Source organism: Pezoporus wallicus, unplaced genomic scaffold (assembly GCF_028554395.1).
Source record: "Pezoporus wallicus isolate ANWC-B61680 ecotype Strahan unplaced genomic scaffold, APGP_CSIRO_Pwel_v1 contig_6223, whole genome shotgun sequence".
In the NCBI taxonomy this organism is placed as follows: domain Eukaryota; kingdom Metazoa; phylum Chordata; class Aves; order Psittaciformes; family Psittacidae; genus Pezoporus; species Pezoporus wallicus.
Window position 1 is genome coordinate 286490 of NW_026637979.1, and position 25034 is coordinate 311523.

At 41.6% G+C, this 25034-nt stretch overlaps 1 protein-coding gene across 2 annotated transcripts in view; it reads left to right on the forward strand.

The window, feature by feature from the left end:
* Positions 1–940: 940 nt before the first annotated feature.
* GNE (glucosamine (UDP-N-acetyl)-2-epimerase/N-acetylmannosamine kinase) overlaps positions 941–25034 on the forward strand; it is a 28877-nt gene continuing 4783 nt past the window's right edge. Inside the window, exons 1-9 of one of the 2 annotated variants that reach the window (XM_057408583.1) lie at positions 941–1019; positions 12832–13040; positions 14630–15081; positions 16198–16350; positions 16817–17029; positions 17683–17770; positions 18866–19076; positions 21441–21570; positions 24686–24907. In XM_057408583.1, the coding sequence (XP_057264566.1) occupies positions 969–1019; positions 12832–13040; positions 14630–15081; positions 16198–16350; positions 16817–17029; positions 17683–17770; positions 18866–19076; positions 21441–21570; positions 24686–24907 (1729 nt within the window). In that variant the 5' untranslated portion in view covers positions 941–968. Of the gene's footprint in view, positions 1020–11957; positions 11990–12831; positions 13041–14629; positions 15082–16197; positions 16351–16816; positions 17030–17682; positions 17771–18865; positions 19077–21440; positions 21571–24685; positions 24908–25034 lie in introns of those variants that run through there. The other variant, XM_057408584.1, reaches the window with a different exon arrangement.

Genomic DNA, 25034 nt, shown 5'->3' on the forward strand with positions numbered 1-25034 from the left:
GGAGCTGCTCTAAGGTCTCCCCTTAAGGAGCCTTCTCTTCTCCAGGCTGAACCAGCCCAGCTCTCTCAGCCTGTCTCCAGAGCAGAGCTGCTCCAGCCCTCATAAGCATTTCCGTGGCCTCCTCTGGACTCGCTACAACAGCTACACATCCCTCTTGTGCTGGAGGCACCTGAAATAATCATAATGCCCCTGTACTGGGCACTGGTGAGGCTGCACCTCAAATCCTGTGTTCAGTTCTGGGCCTCTCACTACAACAGAGATATTGAGGACCAGAGAAGGGCAATGGAGCTGCTGAAGGGCCTGATAAGGAATGGCTGAGGGAACTGGGGAGGTTTAGTCTGGAGAAGAGAAGGCTCAGGGGGGACCTTATCGCTCTCTACAACTGCCTGAAAGGAAGATGGAGCCAGGGGGTGGCTGATCTCTGCTCCCAAGGAGCAAGGGATAGGACAAGAGGAAATGGCCTCAAGCTGTGCCTGAGGAGGTTCAGACTGGATGTTAGGGACTATTTATTGCCGAAAGGGTGGCCAGGCATTGGAACAGGCTGCCCACGGCAAAGGTGGAATCACCACCCCTGGAAGTGTTCACAAACTGTGTAGATGTGTCCTCAGTGACACAGTTCAGTGGTGGACTTGGGAGTGCTGGGGAAGGGTTGGTCTTGATATTAAAGGTCTTTTCCAAACCGGATGATTCTGTGATTCGATGGTTCTATGACACCGTCACGGCCTTCGTAATCGCGGTCTTACCTGTAGGTCCCCACTTGGGCCCGCTCGGTCTCACCCGGCTCAGCCGAGGCTCGAACCGCCCACTTTCCGCTCCCCTACCATGCGCGGGCAGCGGGGTGGTGCGCGCGGCGCGGGGCGGGGCAGGCGCTGCCGCCGTGTCCCCCTGTCCCGCTTACGGTGCCGCTGCTGCCTGGCCACGGAGGAGCCGCCGGAAAGGGGGCCGGTGCCGCGGTCCCGCCGCTCACCATGGGAACCAACGCGCCACCACGCAGGGAGCCGCTCTCTCGCGGCCCGCACGTAAGTAACCGGTCACGGGGGTCGGAACGGGTCCACAAACGGGCGTGCCGCCACGCCGGGGATGCGGGATCCTCCGTGCCCCCGTTTGTCACCCGGGACACGGGACTGCAGCCGTGCTGGAAGATGTGCCGGACATCGGGAAGCTCCCTAGAGAACGGAGTTTGGGGGCTGGCCATTCCCTCTGGGTCCTTGTTATTCAGTCCATAGCGAGCTACGGAGAACGAGTGTTCCATAGCACTCTATTCCTTCACACTGTGGCTTCCTTGACTGTATTTGGGAAATGAGAGACTGGGTTTGGACCTATTGGGCTGCTAACTGGAGGGTGGTCTTCTCAGGGTCTGTTAATGTGTGCTTGAGAATAGAACCACCACCACGACCACCACCCACTCCGTGTCTGTGCTGGGCTGCACCCCCAGAGCATGAGCAGCACGTCAAGGGAGGTGATCCTCCTCCTCTGCTGCGCCCTGAGGAGACACCCCCCCCTGCAGTCCTGCATCCAGGTCTGGGGCAGCAACACAAGAGGGACGTGGAGCTGTTGGAGTCCAGAGGAGGCCACGGAGATGCCGTGAGGGCTGGAGCAGCTCTGCTCTGGAGACAGGCTGAGAGAGCTGGGATGGTTCAGCCTGGAGAAGAGAAGGCTCCTTAAGGGGAGACCTTAGAGCAGCTGCCAGTGCCTAAAGGGTCTACAAGAAACCTTTCAAGGGGCTTTGGACAAGGGTCTGTAGGGACAGGACAAGGGGAATGGCTTTAACCTGACAGAGGGGAGACTGAGATCAGCTCTTAGGCAGATGTCCTTCCCTGTTAGGGTGGTGAGTCCCTGGCACAGGTTGCCCAGAGAAGCTGTGGCTTCCCCATCCTTGGCAGTGTTCAAAGCCAGGTTGGATGGGTCTTGGAGCAACCTGGTCTAGTGGAAGGTGCCCCTGCCCTTGGCAGGGGGTTGGAACTGGGTGAGCTTAAAGGTCCTTTCCAACGCAAAGTGATCTGTGATTCTGAAATACTGCCTCAACAGCCATGTCAGTCAGAAAGTGATCTGTAACTACATGATTCTTAGTGACCTCCTACACCCTGGCATACAGGTGGCCTTGGGATAAGAGACTGCTGCTCTTTTAGTTGTGCATGGTCTCTCCAGAAGGACACAGCATAGCCCACATGAGTGCCAAAGTTAGAACATTTGTAGGGAGAGTTGCCCTTCCTGCAAAATCACGGAATATTTTAGCAGTTGCTTTTGTTTCTATGTAATTCTGCACTTTCATTAAAATAAAAGCTTTAATAAAGGATTATGGTAGCAAATCCAGCTGAGAAAATTAGACCACTGAAAGTTAAGTCATAATAACAGCTGACTCTGACAGTTTTCATGAGTGTTTTTTTTCTAGGTAAGTATCAAAAAGAAGGAAGAAGTAAATGGCCATTTAACATGCTTGGTTTGGGTTTTTTTTCCTTCCTAAGTGTCATCCTACACTCCAGAGCTTTGCTCTTCATTCACAAGGTCCTGGCTTCCTGTCCATTTACAGAAGGTTTGTGGTCAAAGGCTTTCTGTGTGCTCTTTAGAGACAGTACCCAATTAAAGTTGCATGGTTGTTTTTACTTTTCCTTCACTTCTGTTTCTTGTTTGGGAAAAAAAAAACAAACACCAAAACAAAAAAAACAAAACAAAACAAAACCAAAAAAAGTTGCTGGTAATGAAAATAAGGGCTATGGATACCCCTAAATAAAAAATGAGGACGTTTTATTGCTGACCCAGACTTAAAAGCAAAGATGCACTTTTGTGTAATGCTTGATACAGAAAACACTGTGCTCTTGACTGGCTTTTGAGATAAAAAATCTGAAGTTATTCCAGGAAATTGTAAGAGCCATGTAATAGTTCAGGATTTATGAGTACTCTGAAAGTCACATGAGTAAAGAAGACATTTGAATAACTCAGGTAACGATACCTAGTGTGTCACAAGATTCACCTTTTGTTTTATTGAACACCTGTGCTACAGCTACACTTCCTTGCCTATTTTATATTCTGTCACTCAAAATTTCCTCATCTGTCTTTGAAACTGTAAACTGATCATATGCTTTGTGCTGTAACCATCTTTAGAATCACGTTTTCTTCTTCTATCACTTTTTTTTTTGTCTTTGTGCATATAACATCCAAAGTAAAAATCCACAGACTACACACAAAATATATTATATGGAAAAAAGGTGGAAATACAGGTTTACTATTGCCATTCTTTAGTCCTGTCATTAGAGCTCTGCTTCACAGGGCTGGCTGGGTTTGTTGGCTTTTTTTTTGTAATTATGTAGTAGCATTACTACCCCTTAAAATTAGGGATTACCAGTGAAGACGTAATATTTGAAGTATTTATCAGCTGACAGTCACATTGAAAACATAGCCACATGCAAGCAGGATGCCACAGAGCCTCAGAAGGGGTAGGAAAGATTTAAAAAGAGATACAAGTTGGACAAGAAGTGTGAATAGGAACTTCTAGATCTGTTTGCAACACAGGAGGTATTTGGTAAGAGGCAAAAGTCTGGTGCAGTATTCCTTCTTACTGCCACCCATTTAGCTTCCTTTTCAACACTGTATGTCAATTTTAAGTGGAAAAAATAGGCAGTCTTATCGTTAGATGATAATTTCTGGTTCCTCTCCTCCTTTTCTCCCAGCTTCTGGCCTGTTGCACTTCCTGCTCAAAGGACAGTTCTTGCACCTTTATGAAGAGCTTGCAAGGCTCTGCACACAGAGGCAGCAGGGCATCTCTGGACAGATAATACAATCTACCCTCAGTCTCTTTGCACTCATTGGAAGGAGTGTTGGAATGAAGGTGGAGGACTGCACGGGGCAGAGAAGCACACAAGGTTAGAAGCACAGCACTCCTGGAAGGTGGTAATTTTGGTACCTTCCATCCTTAAAACTGTAATAACATGATAGAGCAAAGCAGAAACAACTTAGTTGTTTAGCTTCCACTGAAAGCTGGATAGAGAATTAAGCTCAGCGTTGCAAACCTGCCTCTTTAAAGAAATATACACAACTTGTGACTGTGATAAAAGCCCAGAGTGAGCAGAACTGAGAAAGCTTAGCAGAACTTGCTTTCTGGTCTTTCATGTATGAGAATATTTGCAAGCAGGTAAGTTGGCTGCTTCTTCTGCATGGTTTCCTTACTAGGTTTGCATAACAAATAATTCTCCCACCTGTGGCTGAAGCGGAATCTGAACTCTTATCTTTGGGAAACTGACCTATTGTCTTACCTAGCAATGACAGCTTCCAATTAAACTGATTCCTTGGTGGCATTTGTCCAAATACTCTGAGTACATACAGCAGCTCTATTCATGCCTGTCTGAACATACCTCAAGTTGTTTCAAGTAACCATGGAACAACTTGTCTGCTGATCAAGGGGTTTAGGGGCACAGCACAGGTACCAGCACAGCAAGAGGAAAAAATCCACCACAAGAATCTCCCCAGCCTACACTGCCATCATTGTCCAAGACCAACTGATTTGAAGCCAGCTTGGGTATTATTCCCCATGGATATCTGATGTGAGCCATCAGCACTAGCAATCATATTTATTTCAGCAGGACTGAACAAGGAGTTCAGAAGTAACAGACAAACCATGTGCTTAAGAGCTTTTAATCCAAGTAAAGAAAGCAGACCCTTCTGAAGGATTAAACAGATCACACAGTAGAGAGAATCACGAGGACAGCAAAAGCAGATCAGTTCCACTATTTTATTTTTAGAAAGATGGAGTGGGTAAGTTTTGGTTTCAGATGAAAATAAGATAAAGGCTTAAGTTGTTAAACAGATTGAATGAATCTATTGAGGTAGCTAACACTCTTTCCAGTGCTTTGCATGGGTTTCAGATGCACACTTAAATCACACCCCCTACCTTCAACCAAGGAAGCCCCTAGAATGGAGGCTGCTTTTCATCCAGTGCCTCTATTGCATCCTGTAACTGCCTATAACTTGATTCAAGTTTTATAGGATATAGACAAATTACATTGTAATACACCAGACAGCAGCATATACAATTTTTCCAGTAAGAAAGAGGCTTTTCATGTTACAGAATATTGGCAGCTCTAAAGATGTGAGAGATCTATGTTGTGCTGAGGAGAGAAAAAAAACCGAAATCTCCCCTTGCTTAGCATGTATGTCATTGTCTTATCTTTGATCTCTTCCCTTCCTCTGAGACATCAGATAAAGGCTACAAGCCCATGATGTGATACTAGCCTTACTAACACACTGCTGTGGTTGCTTACAGTTACTATTAACTGCACAGCTCACCCAGTAGCTTTAACCAGGAAGAACAAACAGGAAAATGCAGGAAGGTAATATCTTGTTATGTCTTCCTTACTATGTGCATGTTTATATTATCGTATATCATGTAGTATGCATTACTTGGTCTTTTCCTGCAAGGGATTTTCATAATGGAGTGCATTCACAGCAGCTCAGCATTGCTGTGCCACAACCTCCCCAAGTTGTTAGTTTGGCTGTGTCAGAAGTACCTGCTCTTCTGAAAGCACTGTGACCCTTACCTTTAAAATTCAAGTTTCTTTCAAGTGTTTTAGGCTGGACAGTACAGAGTTGACATGGACATCTGCTTCTAGGATTTTGAAAATCTTAGCCTAAGTTTTCACTTTCTTACACTCAGCAGCTATTTATTTTTTTTTAATAAATAAAATAGATGTAAATGACAAGTTAAGGAAAGAAGTAATTAGAGCTCAGCCTCCTGTAGATGTTGATTTTAAAAAGACATATCCCTTTGCTTTCAGGAGGGAAAAAGTAACATGGTGCTTAGCCCCAGAAGAGAAGATCACAGCGCTACTGACCCTGTCTACACTATCCATTTCTGGATTTAGTCATGCACTGACAAACGTGTCAGACAGTTTAGCACCTTTCACCTTTTTCAGGATAGGTTTCCAAAGAGTCTGATCTTCGAGCCAGCAGCAAACCAAACCAGATGATCCTGGTTCTTCTGTTCAAATCTGAAGCAGCATGACCTCTCTAAAAAGAAGTGTGCTAATGTTCATTTAGTCCCTGAAGGGCTGTTACCATTTCTGCATAGCTTTTGATGAGAAGGCCAATCATAGAATCAGCTAGGCTGTAAAAGAGTTTAAGATTGTCAAGTCCAACCTCTACCTCGTGGCTGCCGTGTCCACCACTAAGCCATGTCACTAAACCATGTCACTAATGGATTAACGTGAATAATGAGACCCTTCTCTAACAAGCCCCAGTACTGCCTCAAGGCTTGGCAAGCACCAGAGGTCATCTCAGAATCAATCATAGAATCAACTGGGTTAGAAGTCAATTTGGTTGACCTTTAAGATCATCAAGTCCAGCCCTTAACAATCTGATCTTCACAGGGCCAATCTTCACAGTGTCATTAGAGATTTTGAGCAGCAAAGTGCAAGGCTGCCTGGAGCAAGCAGATTATCATAGAATCACAGGATCACAGACTGGTTTGGGTTGAAAGTGACCTTAAAGCTCATTGAGTTCCAACCTGTGCCACGGGCAGGGATGACTTCCACTAGATCAGGTTGCTCCAAGCCCTGTCCAAACTGGCCTTGAACACTGCAAGGGATGGGGCAGCCACAGTTTCACTGGGCAACCTGTGTCAGTGCCTCACCACATTTGTGGAGAAAACATATCACAAAATGCACTGATGGTTTTGTAAGAGTAATTAACTCTCAATGCTGTAACTATGTAAGTACTAGTATAATTCAGAATTTGTGAGTATGTACACACTTTCATACACTCATGCACAAACTTCATTCAGGGTCTTCCTCAGCATTTTGTTTCAGTGAAAGCAGCTGTAGATTAATTGCTGAGATTATCATAAACCAAAAGCATTTACAGGAGATAGTGCAAACTTACTTAATAGTGACATCTCCAGAACATGCACGTTTTTTTTAAGCAACGTGCAATATACATAAAGAGAATCTAGTGATGAAGGGAACGATGAGTGGAACACGAACCTAAGGTGCCTTAAAGTTTCTATTATTACCACTGGTGAGCATTTCAACTGAAGATCCCTGGTAATAAGAGAAGTGGGTGTGCTGCTATGTTCCCAAAACCCTTGAGGATTTCAGGACCGACTCACTGGACCACAGCTGTCTAAGGACTTTTCAAACATCACCATAAGATGTTATTTCTGTCTCACTTGGGCAACAGTAAATTCAGAATTTTGAATTCCCAATCGCAGGTCTTAAAGGTTTTGGTTTTTTTTTTTTTTTAATTTACTTTTAAAATTACATTGCCATAATTCCTGTTTAATATATATATGTATTTTTTTTAATGGTATTTGTTCCTCAAAGGCTTTCTAAACAAATATTCGTAAGTGCTAGAAACATCAAGTTTTTCTCACCAGTAAAGGCCAGGAATGCAGCCATTCGCAGTTCACAGAATGATCTGGATTGGAAGGGACCTTTGAAGATTATCTAGTCCAACCCCTAGGGTTGCAAGACTTTTCCACCACTCACATACTCCACACCCCTGTACTTCCACACAAATTGTGAAAATAGAGATTTTAAATCCTTACCTATTCAGACTTCATTGCACTTTCTGAGCCTCCTTGTAACCCTTCCATGATTCAGTGCCTTATGTGTACTGAGATGGGACCCATTCCTGGCATCATGCACATTCCTTACATCTATTTTCTTCTACATATGTCAGGAACAGGGGTCACTATTCAGGTTAATGTTTTCTGAAAAGTAGAGGGTGAAAGCAGAAGCAATTTGAGACACCCCATTATTTTATGGATGAATAAAGATACGATTTGGACTGAAAAGCTGTGTCAGGTACCAAACATCTGAATGTGGCACATGATTGTTAGGGCAGATGGCCCTACCACGCTGGACTGTCAGGTTTCAGCCACACAAAAATGAGATCAACCAGAAGGTGGAAATGGGTGAATAATTATAATTTTGCTGTAATCGTGTGCACCAGCCTTTATTTAGGTGCTTCCATAGCAAAATACATGGGTTGTTGCTGTTACACACCGTGCCTTGGGTACTGAATCATAGAATCAGCTAGGTTGGGAAGACCTGTAAGATCACCAAATCCAGTTATGCCAGCACTGCCAAGGCCACCACTAAACATTCCACAAAGGACCCAGCTACAGTTATGAACACTTCCAGGGGCGGTGATCCCACCACTGCCCTGGGCAGCCTGTTCCAATGCCTGATAACCCTTCTGGGGAAGAAATTGTTCCTAATATCTAGTCTGAACCTCCCCTGGTGCAGCTTGAGACACTTTCCTCTCTTCCCATCCCCTGTTCCTTGGGAGAAGAGACCAGCTCCCTCCCGTCTCCATCCTCCTTTCAGGCAGTTGTACAGAGCAATAAAGTGCCCCCTGAGCCTTCTCTTCTCCAGACTAAACACCCCCAGTTCCCTCAGCCGTTCCTCATCACACTTGTGCTCCAGGCCCTTCACCAGCTTCGTTGCCCTTCTCTGGACCTGCTCCAGCACCTCAGTGTCTCTCTTGCCGTGCGGGATCAGAACTGAACACGGGATATCGAGGTGCAGCCCAGTACAGGGGGATATTATGATTGTTCCATATTTAGACCGGCAACGGCAGCCTGTCCCTAGGCTGAGACAGGTTTCCCCGTTCTGAACCTCTGGGCCACGCGCGGACCTGGGGTTCGCCTGCTCCTCAGCAGGGCCCGGCCCTCAGTGAGGCGAGGGCGGGACGGGGCCTGCGCGCCAGCTCTCATTTGATGCGCCAGTATCAAGCACCGCCGCTGCGGACTCGGCAAGGGGCTCGGTGACCGCGGAGCGCAGAAGGACAGGACAGGACAGGACAGGACAAGACAAGACAAGACAAGACAAGACAAGACAAGACAAGACCAGGCCACGCCGGGCCGGACGGGCTGTGCGGGCGGCCAGAGGGTAACTGCCGGCTGCGGAGTAGCAGCGCTACGGAGTCGCTGGGGCCGCGTCACCGGGGCCGCGTCACCGAGCGGAAAGGGGGGGAGGGGCGGTGAGATGGGGCGCATGCGCCGGGAGCGCCGGAGGGGTGGGCCTCAGCGGGGAATCGGCTCGGCTCGGGGGGGGGGACGGACGGGGGGGGGACGGACACGAGCGAGCGGGAGGGGTGGGAGCATGCCAACCCCATAAAGTTCCACAAGGGCAAGTGCGAGGTCCTGCCTCTGAGTCAGAGCAGTCCCAAGCACAAACGCAAGCTGGGGGAGGGAATGGATGGAGCAGCCCTGAGGAGAAGGACTTGGGGGTGTTGGGTGAGGAGAAGTTCCCCATGACCTGCAGTGTGCACTTCAGCTCAGAACCCCCTCTCGCGTGTGCTTGGCTGCACCCCCAGAACATAAGGAGCAGGTCGAAGGAGGGGATTCTCCTCCTCTGCTGCAGTCTGGGGAGAACCCCCCTGCAGTCCTGCATCCAGCTCTGGGGCAACAACACAGGAGGGACGTGGAGCTGTTGGAGCAAGACCTGAGGAGGCCACAGAAATGCTGTGAGGGCTGGAGCAGCTCTGCTCTGGAGACAGGCTGAGAGAGCTCGGCTGGTTCAGCCTGGAGAAGAGAAGGCTCCTTAAGGGGAGACCTTAGAGCAGCTGCCAGTGCCTAAAAGGGCTACAAGAAACCTTTCGAGGGGCTTTTGACAAGGGTCTGTAGGGACAGGACAAGAGGAAGGGCTTTAACCTGACAGAGGGGAGATAGAGATGAGCTCTTAGGCAGAAGTCCTTCCCTTTGAGGGTGGTGAGTCCCTGGCACAGGTTGCCCAGAGAAGCTGTGGCTGCCCCATCCCTGGCAGTGCTCAAAGCCAGGTTGGACAGGGTTGGAGCAACCTGGTCTAGTGGAAGGTGCCCCTGCCCTTGGCAGGGGGTTGGAACTGCATGAGCTTTAAGGTTCCTTCCAGCTCAAGCCAGTCTGTGATCCTGTGATTTAACAGGCTTGTAGAGGAAATGACCCTGCAAATGGGTAGAAACACACAGAGGTATGTTGTGTGGCAGGAGTGTTTTCCATGCAGAGGTGTCTCTAGTATGTATTGTGGGCGTGGAGCAGGAATGGTCTGTTGCATTTGTATGAGAAAGGAGGTTCACAAGGGCAGACCCTACACTTGGGTAGTAAATGTCTTTATATAGAGGAGCTGATCTCCCGTACCACATGAGGAATGATGTGTGGTGAAAAGATTGATCATGTTCCTGGGGGGAAATGATGGGAAGAGTTTCTTGCCTCACCATGGGATCATACATGCACTGGATAGCATGTGCACAGAGTGATGGTGAGAGTCCTTTTGCCTCTCATGTGCCGAAAGACTTTGTTTTGTTTATGGTCACTTGCCAGAACAGGCCCTGATCTGTGTGTACGAAGGTGATAACAGAAGTAACGGCTCCAAACGTGGCGTGAATACATACACCCGCACTAGTTCCCCCTAGTACAGATGTGGGAAGAGTTTTAGGCAGAATCATCTACATGCAAACCACGCACCAAAGCATATGATAAGCGCAAATGACACCACAGACAGACAGGCATGTGCAGAGTGTACAGACTGTAAAAGAGGAGCTCTTTGGTTTTGAAAATCAGCACTTTGGAAATGTCAGTGTGGAATATACAGGTAATATCCTTTGTTGGTGAAACACTGATGGAGTCTTCCATGCATTTGAGACTGCCAATAAAAACAGTAGCTACTTGGTTGCTGTAAAATCTGATGCAGAATTCCCCAGGCTTAAAAAGTCCTTAAACTCTAGTAGTCTAAAAGCCTTAAGATGGAATATGGAAGAGCAGTAGACCAAAACAAGTAGAGATTAATTATCTCAAGTAGTCCTTTGTGGAGAACTGTCTTACTTCTCCTTTATGCTGAAGAGTACCAGTCCCAGCAAGATGAAGAGGTGGACCTGGGAACAGGACGATCCCAGATGAGAGAAGGCTGTGTAAATCAAACTCAGTGTGTCATCAAACATACGACACTAGTGGGCAACTGTCAGTTGGGCACAGGATAAGAAAGTAGCAAAATGAACTTACGCAGAGTCTGCTCACTCCAAGTTACTTGTCTGAGTTAGAACCATCACTTCTTCTCTGACAAAGCAGTTATCTTTTAATTCATGCAAAGCAGGTTTTTAAGAAGTGCAAGTTTTCTGTCCTCCTTCAAACAGTGTCTATAATTCTAGAACCCTCATTCCAAATCCAGAAAAAATATCATCTCCTAAAATCGTAGGTTAAAAAAATTATAAAATATCATGGTTCACCACAACTAGAGATGTACCAGAACTGAACTGCTGGATCACATATCTTCCTGGCCGCACAGATCACATTTAATTACAGCTGCTAGTGGCAATTTTGGAGGTAGATGTAGAGATGCTTCACAGGCATATGAACTGAGCAAAATCAGAAGCTAACCTTTGATAAGTTGGGATAGATTCCTGACCACCCTAGCATTACTTTCTACCAAAACATTTTGTGTGATAAAACCTAATGTGTGTTAAAAATAGGGAAGTCTTTGAAAAGTTGCTGGATTTCATAAGTTTTATTAAGAGTGGGATGTCACAATAGCCTTTCTTAAAAATAATTATGGAAAAAAATACAAATGTACACAGAGCATGAAACTGGATGTCAGAATTGTCACACCTGCACAGCAGCTGCTCAGAAAGAGCTCCCGTAGTGGTCTAAACCAGCACAGAGAGTGATGCTGCTCTGAGTCAGAGATAAGCAATCCTTGTTCATTGAGCTGGAGTAAAAATCTGATGTAGAGTTACATTTCATACTGAAAGGATTGTGCTTACTTAAAATAGTTATTTTCAGAAGGAGAACAACAAAAACCTGACAAGTAGCTGGTCTGACAGCCTCTGCTACTACCTCAGTAGTTTCTGTTTTTCAGGGAAAGGAAGTTATGTTACTTTTGGGAGTTAATTACTGTATCCTTTTTAAATAGGCTTTTCTTTTACTCTGTGTGGTTTTTTTCCAATTACTAAATGAAAACAAACAAAAAAAACAAACAACTAACCCATACAATAAGAACAAGGCAAAATGGTAAATGGAGGATAGGTGAGCATTTAAAATCATTACGTAATTTAATCAGATACTAAGCAAGCTGTAAAATTGGATTAGAGAAAATATCTTGTTACAGTAGCTGTTGATGTTGCTTGGGAAAATGCTGAGTTTGTGTGGCTTTTCAGTTGCAGAAGACTTTTTGGTTTTATTTAGTAGCCTCCAAATTGCCTGATGCTAATAATTAATCTTTATTTGTCTACTTGTCTACAAAAGTTGTTGCCTTAATGTGACCTGATATGGTATTACTAAATATCTTGACATACTTTGGCTTCCAAAACAGTATGGAAGGATTCATAAGTCAATGGTTCACTCGCTTCACCCCACCAAAGCATGTTTAACGTAAACTCACTCAGGAAGAAACTTTCTGTTCACATCAGTGGATGTGTCTTTAGCAGTTTGTCCCATTCTGTGGTTTTGGAATATTAGATTTTTCGGTTTTTTTTCTTTCATTTACTAAGACATCAAGAATTTTCCCATTTATACAGAAGTTTCCATCTGGACAGGGAAAAGTCATTTTACTATTAAATTGCAGTTGAACTTTCACAATACTTAAGTTTGGTTTGTATAATTTTTTTATATATTATTTCTAGAAAGAGAGGTGTTCAAATTAAGTGAGTTTGAACTATAATAAATAAATGTGTCCTTTTCTAAAATCATCTAATAGTAGGTACTCCAAGGTATCAGCTGCCTATTATCAGTGGATGAGTTAGTGTGTGCCTGCTATACTGGTCTGCACTTGTGTATGCTGTTCATGAAGTATACCATTCACTTACTATAAAGATTATTATTCCTTCTTTTCTGTTTGTTTGGTTGGTTTTTTGTCCCTGTCATTTCAGGAAGTGTACTTCAAGAACCTTTCAAAGCAGAAACAAAAAGAAGTCATGGAGAAGAATGGAAACAACCACAAACTTCGCGTTTGTGTTGCAACTTGCAACCGTGCAGATTATTCCAAGTTGGCTCCCATTATGTTTGGTATTAAGGCAGAACCACAGTTCTTTGAGCTCGATGTTGTGGTGCTTGGTTCCCACCTGATTGATGATTATGGGTAAGGTGTATTTCTCCATCTCTGCTGATCTGTTTCTGGGATGTCAGCGATAACATAATGAACATTAGGTAACAAAGTCCTTGTTGTTACTAATGTACACAGCAAATTTTTTTCTTTTTTTTTTTTTTTCAGATTTTATTTTGCAGCTCCTTCTGAGATAGCATATTTATGATTTGGGTTTTTGTTTTTTTTTGCCAATCTTGGTATTTTAGAAAATTTTGTGTAAATGCTGTAATTGAGATCTTCAGCAGGATCACAGACTATTTGAAGTGAGAAACCCAGCTTATGCAGCTATCCTTGAGAATCTGATGATTATCGAATGAGGATGTGCTACAGTTCTTAATTTTCACAGGGAAAAGATAACCTTCAGTCATTTTAAGTTGCAGCTCTTCTTCTTTGCATTAGAGAAAGTACTTACATATTCCATATCCCAGGGGAATATTTTTAGTTTTTACTTCCAGGATTGTGGAGGAAGGAAAGGGTGGTTGTCTCTTTCTGACAAAATGAATAACTGATAGATATATTAGGTAGGGTTTTGCAGGAGAGTTTAGGGTCTTCTCCATAACGCCCTATTAAGTAGGCAGTTGGATCACCTGCCTGGGAGAATGGAATGTCTTGGTCCAAATCCCTTCTTTTGGAAGGACTTCCCACATTCCTGATGAATATCCCTGTATTTGCTGGGGAAAAGGCAGGAGGAACAACATACAAATTGTTGCTGGTGGTTCGGTAGTTTGGTTCGTTTTGCTCAGGCTGCATTTACCAGTAAGTGGTATAGATTGGAAAATGCTTACTTTGCGATCAGACTTTAGGTTAAGGCTGGCAGCATATCAGCATTGTTGAATTTTTAGAAATATTATGCACATCTTCAGTTGAAGACATTGTGGACTTTCCAATGAAAAATTTTGGCACTTCATAACGATTCATAGTATTCAAGGAATGTTTACATTTTATCATTATGGAATGAAGCTAGTAGTATGTGTGGAAAATCTTTTTCCTTTAATTTTAAAGCCTGTTTCCTTTGAACTTAAGGCCTCTGTGCAGTGATTGCTTAAGTGTGTCTTCATATATCTGAAGTACAGAATCTGAAAAATGGATGCTAGCTGCAGGATGTCTTCCTTGAACATACAGGCCTAGTATCTGTTGGGATTTATATGTTTGTCCAGCAAAGTCAATACACTGCTCAGGAGTCAACACACCTTTATTGAAAGGAAATCTTATGAAGTGCCAAAATTTCTCATTGGAAAGTCGAAAACATGTCTAACTGAAGATGAAATCATGCCATATCTATTATCTGAAATGCTCTGAAAACACATGAACAAAGAGTTTGATTTATGAACACATTCATCAAAGCTCCTCCTTAAGGGTGTCTAGAAGAACCTGATGTTTGGAATATAAGGGAACATACTCAAATATGTTCATATTTTAACATTCTATTAAAATCTTAAAAAACAGTTTCTTCAAGTGAAGGAGATGCAGTAAGTGGGCCCTTGTTCAAACCCAATACAACTATAATACACACTTATTTTGTCAAGCTGTGTTCCTGTAAAACCAAATTGTATTTACTCTAACCCTTTTCCTTTTCCCTTCAGTAATACCTATCGTATGATTGAACAAGATGACTTTGATATCCATACAAGACTGCACACCATTGTGAGAGGGGAGGATGAGGCAGCTATGGTGGAGTCAGTGGGACTTGCGTTAGTCAAGTTACCAGATGTCCTGAACCGCCTGAAGCCTGACATCATGATTGTTCATGGGGATAGATTTGATGCTTTGGCCCTGGCCACATCTGCAGCCCTGATGAATATTCGCATTCTTCACATTGAAGGTGGAGAAGTCAGTGGGACTATTGATGACTCAATTAGGCATGCTATAACCAAACTGGCCCACTACCATGTGTGCTGTACAAGAAGTGCAGAGCAGCATTTGATAGCCATGTGTGAAGACCATGACCGCATCCTTTTAGCAGGCTGTCCCTCATATGATAAGCTTCTCTCTGCAAAAAACAAGGACTGCATGAGTGTTATACGTATGTGGCTAGGTGAGCATACCACTCCTAATGTTTTTCATATGACTTTCAACACCAGACAAACTCAGTAACTAGGTTATGAGCTTGTTGACCAGTGGCTCTAAGAAAAGTACAGGGAAAAGGAGACTTTTTGCTAGGAAATTCAAGTTTGCTTAACTAGAGTTAAATATCAAACACCAACCTGATGCTTCTCAAAAAAATAGTGTATTTATTAATAGTATCTAGTATTTCTTTCTTTCTACATTTTTGCTTGTTCTGTGTTCTACTGTCTATACCTGGAAAGCTACAAATCCATCCTGGTAAACACATCTGGTCCTTCTGCCACATCAGAAAATACAGTTCCTTAAATTGGTTATTTCTCTGAGCTGAACAATTTAAAACCAGAATGCTCTTGTCTGAACCATTATTTTGATGTAAAGGATGTATTTAAGTAGAATCAAAGCTGTTAAGGGCTAATTAAAAAAAAAAAAATCAAGGGGAATTTATATTACAAACATTCTTTTGAGGAATGCGCTGCAACAGGACAACATGTGCCAAATGCTTTTCATGCTTCACTGACTTTAAATAATTGCTGTGGACAGCAGGGTTGTGTGTTTTGTTTTATCTTTGACAAAAAAGTGGCCTGCATGGTACATTAACCTGTGTAGTTGGAAGCTGGAATGTTCTTAGGTCAGTAGGTGAATGTTTTTATCAAATGTACTAAATCAAGTATGACTGACTTTTTTAAAGCAATGGGGATGCAGTCTTTGAGGATGGACAACAGAAGAAAACCTGAGCAGCTTCAGAGGTTTCATGTTATTCCACGTTATCACTGGTGTGAGAACAGGCTGTTGATCCTGTTACAGTCTTGCAGAACTTTAGATGTCAACCTGCAAGTTAAGAGTTTGTTGGGGTTTAGGTAGTGGTCTCTAAATTTAGTTACAAGACTTGCTTAGAGAGGCAAATACCAAGCTGGATCTTCCTGTTACCCTGTTGGGTTTTACTGTAGGATTAAAGTTTTTGCTAGATACCCCATTCAGTGCCTTGACTGATCAGGATTTCACAGCAGTAGTTTCAAAAGTATGTCCTCAGTTCCTCTTACTATTCTGTGCCAATTAAAAAAACTTTTCTTGGAATCCATTTGGACAGGTGATGATGTCAAAACCAGAGATTATATAGTTGCTCTGCAACATCCTGTAACCACAGATATTAAACATTCCTTAAAGATGTTTGAGCTGACACTAGATGCACTCATCTCCTTCAACAAGAGAACACTTATTCTATTCCCTAATGTGGATGCAGGTGAGTAAAATACCTTCATGACAGAGAGACACATAACGGATTGTCTTTAAAGTATGCATTGGTTCTTACGGAGTGCTTTTATCCACAAGTTTCCAGCCAGATGAAAATAGCTGATGGTCTCTGCATCACATATGCATCTGCTGCAGCTCCATCTTCACATTGCTGAAGCATGTTGCACCTTTTCAGTGTGGGTAGGAAGATGAACGGAAACCATGTAGGAGCAATATTAATTAATGCCTCTTAACTAAAAACCACCAACAGATTTTTGCAGTGTATTTTGGGATCTAACCTGGGCTTGCATGCCCAACTCTGCAACATACACTGTGAGGATAAAAAGAGAACAAAACCAAATGAGAGCTGGTAGCTCCATGAACTGCTGTGAGCTCCTTTGCATGTTTGGACTTTAAACAGTTAAAGATAGAACTTTATGAATGAATCATTCATTCTACCTCTTGCTTTTCTGCAGGAAGCAAAGAGATGGTTCGGGTGATGAGGAAGAAGGGCATTGAACATCATCCCAATTTTCGGGCAGTAAAGCATGTCCCATTTGACCAGTTCATTCAGCTGGTTGCTCACGCTGGTTGTATGATTGGTAACAGCAGTTGTGGTGTCAGAGAAGTGGGAGCATTTGGTACACCTGTCATCAACCTGGGGACACGTCAGACAGGGAGAGAAACAGGTACCTGTTCGCTTGATGACTTTAATTTCCTCATGGTTCCGAGGTTTTTTCTTCCACAGGATAAAGTCAAGTGAATGCTTGACAGAGGCCATCTTGCAGTATCAGTGCAGCATAATTTTTGACCCATTTTAAAACTTCACTGGCTGTTCCTGTATGCTAGTGCTGCTTGTGTGTTTTACCTAAGATAATGAGGCTTTTGTCTACAGACAAGTTAAAATCTGCATTGGATTCCATTTAGCAGAAAAGGCAACTAATTGTTTTGCCTTATAGCTAGTTTGCTGTGTGACGTGTATTAAGATTGTGAATTTTTCACCACTTCAGGAAGTGACTGTATTGTGATATTTCACAGATATGACACAAATAGCCAGTTACCCTGTTTTTATTTGTGTGGTTTTAATTTAATAATAGAATTCTGTTGAAGGCTAATATTCTACTCTACTGTGTTGTAATGCATGGCAACATGTCATAGGTGTCACCTATTGCTTCACTGGGAGCTAGGGGAGGCATGTAACCAAGGAAGAGCCATGTTGATCTAGCTGCAGTCTTCCCTGCTCAGGAGAAATAAAAATAGTTCTTAAATTCTAAAGCAGTTCTTATCCCATACTGTAGTTTGAGGATCTGATATGTCCTATTATGTCTACTTTTGTCATTAGGTGAAAACGTTCTTCATGTTCGTGACGCTGACACACAGGATAAGATTCTGCATGCTCTGCAGCTGCAGTTTGGTAAACAGTACCCATGGTAAGTACATTCATCTTGCTTCATTGGAGGGGATGTTAAAGCAGGAGGGTAGAAGGCTTTTAGTCCTGAGGTGGTTCACTGTATTTGGTCAGAGTGCTTTTAATGCATTAATCTGAGGTTACAGTTTTTCATTTCACATACCTCATTCAGAATTACAGAGCAATGTCTGGTATGCATATTAGTATTTGTAGAGCAAAATGTAACTACCAATGTTTTGATAAAACTAGTAATTTAACATCCAACAGAAAGTCAAGAGAACAAAATTCATGTGTTAGCTTAGACTAGGATGGTTAAGAGACCTCATTCCATCAGAGCACCATGGGGAGAATGCCCTGTCTGCCTATCTCTGATTTGTGCCTGAGAGGCACATGGTTTTATAGGTGGGTTGAGCTCAGGGATGATACACAGAGAGTCCTGAGTACAAGCTTCCAGGAGAGCTGCAGGACTGTAGCAAGATGCTTTCCACTATTCTTCAGCCTTACAGTATTAACCCTCAGTTCTTTAACACAGAAGTTCTTGAAAACTTCAGGACATAATATCAGTCTAGTTAAGGACAAGATTCAAAAAGTATATTCCTTAAGAATCTCAGTAGAGCAATAAAACTGAATTCTGTAATACCAAATGTTTGACACCATGTATGATGGTATGTTAAAACAAGACTTACATGTTGAAACCTGACATGACTGTACAGTGTAGTATTACGTAGTTATCTCCTGTGTCGTAAGTACTACTTATTTGGACTTGTAGCACAAATGTAAACTTGCTGTAATTTTAGAGCTTTACTATATGGGTCCTTTCATTAAACTCTTAATATTATTCTTTTTTGGCATCATTAACTTTCCAATTTTCTACATTCCCTGTGTTGTATTCCAAAATGGAGCTAATACCAAACTTGCACTATCTGTTGTATGATATTCAAACTGACACTGTCTGACATATTCCATGACAGACACTAGTAGTTTGAACTGCACGATTGTTATAATAGCCATATCATACTTTTGTAATGATACAGTGTTGCAGCCTTCTGTCATATCAAGAACTTTATATAGATTGGAGTGTTATTTCCAATTTAATTGATTTTTTTTTATATTATAGCTCAAAAATATATGGAGATGGTAATGCTGTTCCAAGGATTTTGAAGTTTCTTAAATCTATCAATCTCAAAGAGCCATTGCAAAAGAAATTCTGTTTTCCTCCTGTCAAAGATAATATCTCTCAAGATATTGACCATATTCTAGAGACACAAAGTGCTCTGGCTGTGGATCTAGGTGGAACAAATCTCCGAGTAGCAATTGTCAGTATGAAGGTAAATGTCCTGTTGTGCTTTTAGACATTCTGCAAACTCCACTGGGCTTTGTGGTTCTGTCCTGCAGTGGGTATAGGGGTTTACGATGCAAAAGAGCTCCAAAACAAACCAGTCCTATTGGCTTTTGCTTTTGAAGGATAATATGGATTTTTCCCTCTGCTGTACAATTGGTTGCACCTTTCATACAGTCTCAATACAAGTTGCCTGCTGGTTTACTCTTTAAGACTGCTGTTAAACTAGCAAAGCCCTCCCTCTGCAGGGAGTCATTCAGACCTCAGATGATAGGGCCACTTTCATATGTGTTGGTTCCCCACAAAAGGTGACTTAGTCACCTTGCACATTTTTACATGTCAAGTGAAAAAGGGAGAGGCTCCAAGAGCAGTCTTTTTACTTCCCCATTGCCTTACATGGCCAGGTAATGGGCACACAGAACCGATCTGAGCAACAGCCAGCATTTAGCAAAGCTGAGGGAAAGTGGGTGGGTTCAGGAGAACAGAGCTTTGCATCTCTTCTACCAAGAGAAGAACAGCCAGAGATCAAAAATTCTGAGTATATTCCTGCTTAGAAATACAGTCAGTAACAGTACCGAGCCTCATCTGGAACAGTGGTCACTATAATGCATCACACCCCAGAGATGTAGCTCACTTGGAGAGAGAATCGGGAGGAAAACCAGTAATAACTATTACAAACATGGAAAACGGGGAACAGTTGAAGAAACTAGAATTGCTTAGAGAAAACTGACAGGGGGAAGAAAAAGTAGCCTTCAGAATGTAAAAGCCTCTTCAATGAAGAGAAAAATCAGATTCATGTGTGCATGAACATGCAGTAAAGTATAAAAACAGTGGAACAAAAAATTATTTAAAAGTTTTTCTTACTATCTAGATTAGCTGTAAATGCAAGAAAAGGCTGGAACAGATAGTCTGGAAGGATATGATGTTTTCATTGCTGAAATGATACGAAAACATTTAAAAAGGCTCAAAACCAGCTGAATTTTAGGTTTTTGATCTGCACTGGGAAACAGTGGTGAATTTTGAGTTATTTGATGCTCTTCAAAAATCCTGTCAGGGGTTGGCTGGTTGGTTGTTTTTTTTTTAAATCAGAGTGAGAAGGGTCAGACTTTCATAATAAAATTCACACAACAGATGTAAGCATTTAACAGGAAATGGTAGAGTTGAAGGTGTATTTCTTTTTGTGAAGAAAAATATTAGTTTCTCCTTTTAAAAGCTGTTGTCTGCTGATAATGTTTGCTGCAGCCTTGTCTTCCAGAATAATTTCCTCTTGATTCCTCTCACCCTCCAAAACAAAAGTGAAGAGGAAACATAAACATAAAAAGTTTTCAGTCCAAACCATTCTATTATGGTGCTGAGATGGTGGGATCTAATTCTCAAACCACTGACATCTTGGAATTTTCTGTTTTGTTTTGTCAACAATGATTCAGGCGTGCTGCACATAAATTTTTGTTACACCTCTTTGCTTAGTTGTATTAATAAACTGCTGTTCACATAGATATACTGTAAAGTACAAGGGATGTAATAGGGAGAATATTATTGCTAAGCAGCGCATTTTCTGCAGTTTCCTGGCCTAATCCTGTAATGTTCACATTATGTTAAAATCAGTTACTTACTACCCATGGATTCGGGCATCATAATGAATGCTTTCATAACCACTATAAGACTCCAGAGGTTGAAAATAATCCTTTCCTCCTGGACCCTCCCTCCCCTATACAACATACATCATAGGAGATGCAATTCCAGAAACACTTCCAGTGACTCAAAAGTGTAATTGCTGGGAAGAAAAGTTATTTCTGAACAGATAGGAAATGTGGCACTGAAATGTCTAGCATTTCTGTCTGTCTGACTCTCTCCTGCTGGTAAAAGATTAGTGTCTGTGACGCATGCAAAACCTTCATGTAGTCAGATTGGAAATACTTTATTCTTCGAGTACTATGGGATTTCTGTCCTTCTTAGCAATTGCTGCTCTCTCCCTCTTTTTTCCTTTTTTTAATACTTTAATGTTGAGCTTACTTGCATTGCTGTATCATGGTTTACTCCTAATACCAGTTTCAGTAGCTCCTGTGTTTGCTTACACAATCCACTTGTTACTTCCAATATCTGTTGTATTTCAGACAGGGTGTTGATCACAGTAGCAGAATGTAATGTCTGATCTTGCAGATTTGTCCCTCAAGAGTTGTCACGAATCTTGCACAGACAGCCTGTAAGACCAAGATCTAAGGCATGCAGCTCTATTATTTTTTCAAAGAGACAAGTTATGACTGTTTATTTTCAAGTTCACCTCTAGTTTAAAGTGAAGTTTCATCATGAAGTACATTTCTGTGGGGTACCTTTTGTTGTTTTTAATTTCTAGGGTGAAATAGTTAAGAAGTATACTCAGCTTAACCCTAAAACTTACGAAGACAGACTGGAATTGATTCTAAAGATGTGTGTGGAGGCTGCGTCAGAGGCAGTAAATGTGAACTGCAGAATTTTGGGAGTAGGTAAGTTAACAAACATTAACTTTGTCTTTTCATCCAGGTTTTTCAACACAAAATCAAATTGCTACTGGTTAATTTAAAACACCTTTCTGAAACAGATTTTGTCTATTTTAAGCTCTTAAATTATATTCTTCACACACAAACTTTTTTAAGTGAAAAATGTGAAAATGAGAGGCTGACTGCAAAGACTGAAGTCGTTCCAGTCCGTAACAGCAATGAAAGCAATCTGAGTTATATCTAAACTATATCTAAAATGTGTGATGTATAGACTTTGTGTAGATTTTCCCTGCAGTCTCAGAATTATGAATCAGATATTTAGCATATATTGAAAAGCTCTTGAAACAAATGCAGCTGGAATCCTCTACCGCCTGTGAGCCTTTCCTCATGGCCAGGATCAGATGCAGCAGAAGTCTCAGTTGCACGAGAGCACATGAAAAAGGCTAAAAACTTAGATTAAATCTGCAGCTAACAAAGACAAAAGCAGATTTTCTGTTGATTTCAAGTTTACTTACACTGTAGTATAGTTCCAAGTTAAACTTTGTTTTTATACCAGGCAGGAATCAGTTTAATGATGATGGGGGCTTTGGTCTTAGATACTACCGTATATTAATGTGACCATGATTTTTAAAAAGGACATAAAATCCTCATTTTAGCTAAGAAATGCTCCAAAAGAGAAGTAGTTTGCTCCAGACGAAAGCTTGCTCAGATCACATAGTATGAAGAAAAGTTAATCTGAACTTCTATTAAAAGTATTTTTTCAAAACAGTGTTAAGTACGCAAAGCTGTAAGGAGATAAAAGTCAGCCCTTCAAACCAAATCCTCCAGATTACCCAGTGGGTAATACACGACTTAACCACCCTGATTATTTTGTTGTGTCCTAATGCTAAATCTAAAACCTCACAGTCACTGTGGAAAAGATGGTGATCTTTGCAGTGCTCTACTATTGGAGATACCAAAGAAAATTTTACAGTCAGCTACACTTATTAGGGTAATGAAACAGTAAACTGGTTTACAGAGGTTTACATGTTGGGGAAAAAAACTTGCCTTTTGTTTGTCATTTTATGGAAATTACAGTCCTATTTATTCTTCAGTGCCCTTCCTTCTGCAGCTCATTGCTTACAGTTCAATTACTGACTTATGAGGGGAAAAGTTGTACCACAGAATAAAAAATTTCTCACCTGGATATTTCTATTAGCTGTTCTTTGCCACATGCAGACTCATAGTTTGAATCAGAATACTAGCTGAAATTGAAAGTTCTCTTTAAAGAATGGCATGTAATTCATATGGGAATAATTAATGTATTAGATTCTAGTCATTTCCTTAAGATTAATAATCATAGAAAGGAGAGTTCCCATAACTTTGGAGGAATTTTTGCAAGACCGAGCAGAAGGGCTGGGGTTAATCACAGACTTTATCAGTAACATTGGATTTCTTCCAGCTGTTATAGGTTAAGGGAGAAGTAATAGCCATTGGAAATGAAGAAGCAGGAAGAGCTAGCAGAAACCAGTGGAAAAAAAAAGTGTTTTCCTCCATTTAGTCCTATAAACTGCTGTCTGCACTCAAAATACTGTGTACAGGAGCATAACTTTGATTGAAGAACTCCCACTAATACAAAACAGGTTTGCAGGGTGGTTAAAAATTAGGACTCTGGAAAAAACGTAATTTTCAACATCTTTTTGTCACAATCATCAGATAAGTTTAGATTGCAATAGCTGTGCAGTTAGTTTTAATTTTGTTACATTTGTTGGGTTGTTTTTTTTTTCCACTCAAATAATTTATATTAAAAACAGCTTTCTGAAAATGGGGGAAATTAGAGACTATCAGGCAAAATAAACTAGCAGCTGTTACTGATGTTTTGGGTTTTTTTTCGTTGTTTTTCTTTTTACTTTTATAAAACAAAGGAGACCCAGATCTATACACAAACGATACAAGTACTTAGGAGAGCTATATCTTTATATATATATATATATATATATATATATATATATATATAATATAGCTATTATTTGCTATATTAGGCAGTATTTAAGTTACCTTTCTGGAGGTGATAGTAGAGAAAAGAGGATGAAGAGATAACTTCTGCTAGTTCCTATAGCTGTTTACATCAATTACAGAATCATGGCATTTAGACATGTTCTACTAAGCTACTGCTGAGTTAGCAACTAAGTATTAAATGTTTTGTTGCAATAAACATTTGGTTAGTAAAATCCTAGGGAGACCTTCACAGATTGATATTGGGAATGTCATTTCTTTTAGGTACTTGCTGACAAGTTCTCAGATGGCTTGTTCTTTACAAAGTGAGATTTTTGGGAGGGTAAAGACACCATCCACACCCCCCCCTCCCCACCCCCCCCCCAAGCTTTAATATTCAATTCAGCTTTTGTGGCTGCTATTACAATATTAACCCTGGGACTCTTTGGTTTTGTCTGAGCATCTTTAGATAAGGGACACAATTATATAATCTCTGTACAAGAATAATACATAAAATGTTCAAACTTTTTTGTCCAGAACTAAATACCTCCATAATAGAGTGGCTTTTTGAAAGGTCCTGACAGAGTCCATTAACTTTGGAAGCATCTCCAGCCAGAGAAAGCTGGTTTGGCTAATAATGCCTATTACTAACTATTATCCTGTTCAGTACAGTACTGAAAAGCAATGTATTTTTTCAGTAGAAATCACTACTCCAAGTCCAGCTATTATTTTTAGTCATTCCAAATCTTGAGATTTACAGGAAATTTCAGGACAATTCTACTGTTCCAGGGTTTGAACAATTTATTTTGTACAGTTTTTGTATGCCTTTCATACATGACTAAAAAGAAACACAAGTATTATGTGATTTGCTGCAATCTTGCCTGAAGTAGGAACATTAACTCCCTGACTAACACTAACCATTACCTATCTAGTTAGTCTTAAGATAATGGGTGAATTGTGATTTGCGCAATGGAGTTCTACAAATTACTTTTATGTGCCAGAAATTGCACTGACTTAGAAATTTTTATTTTCACAATCTGCTTCAAAGCCTCATATTAGAAGTCCAAATAATTGTCATTGAAGAGAAAAACATTTATTTAAGTGTAATGCAGACTTAATTTTTGTATCTGGTATTTCTGGGACTTAGGTATTTCCACAGGTGGACGGGTAAACCCCCGAGAAGGAATTGTGCTCCATTCTACAAAACTCATTCAGGAGTGGAGCTCTGTGGATCTTAGAACTCCAATATCTGATGCTCTGCACCTGCCAGTCTGGGTGGACAATGATGGAAACTGTGCTGCTCTAGCAGAAAGAAAATTTGGTCATGGAAAAGGAATAGAAAATTTTGTAACACTCATTACTGGTACAGGTGGGTATGTTGTTATAGTCACTCAGGGGCTCAGCTGACCTTAAAAGCACAAACACCACCACTCTGCTAGGAAAATATTATTAGGTTGTTAATATTAGTTTCTTAAACCAAAAATCCTTTTGCCACT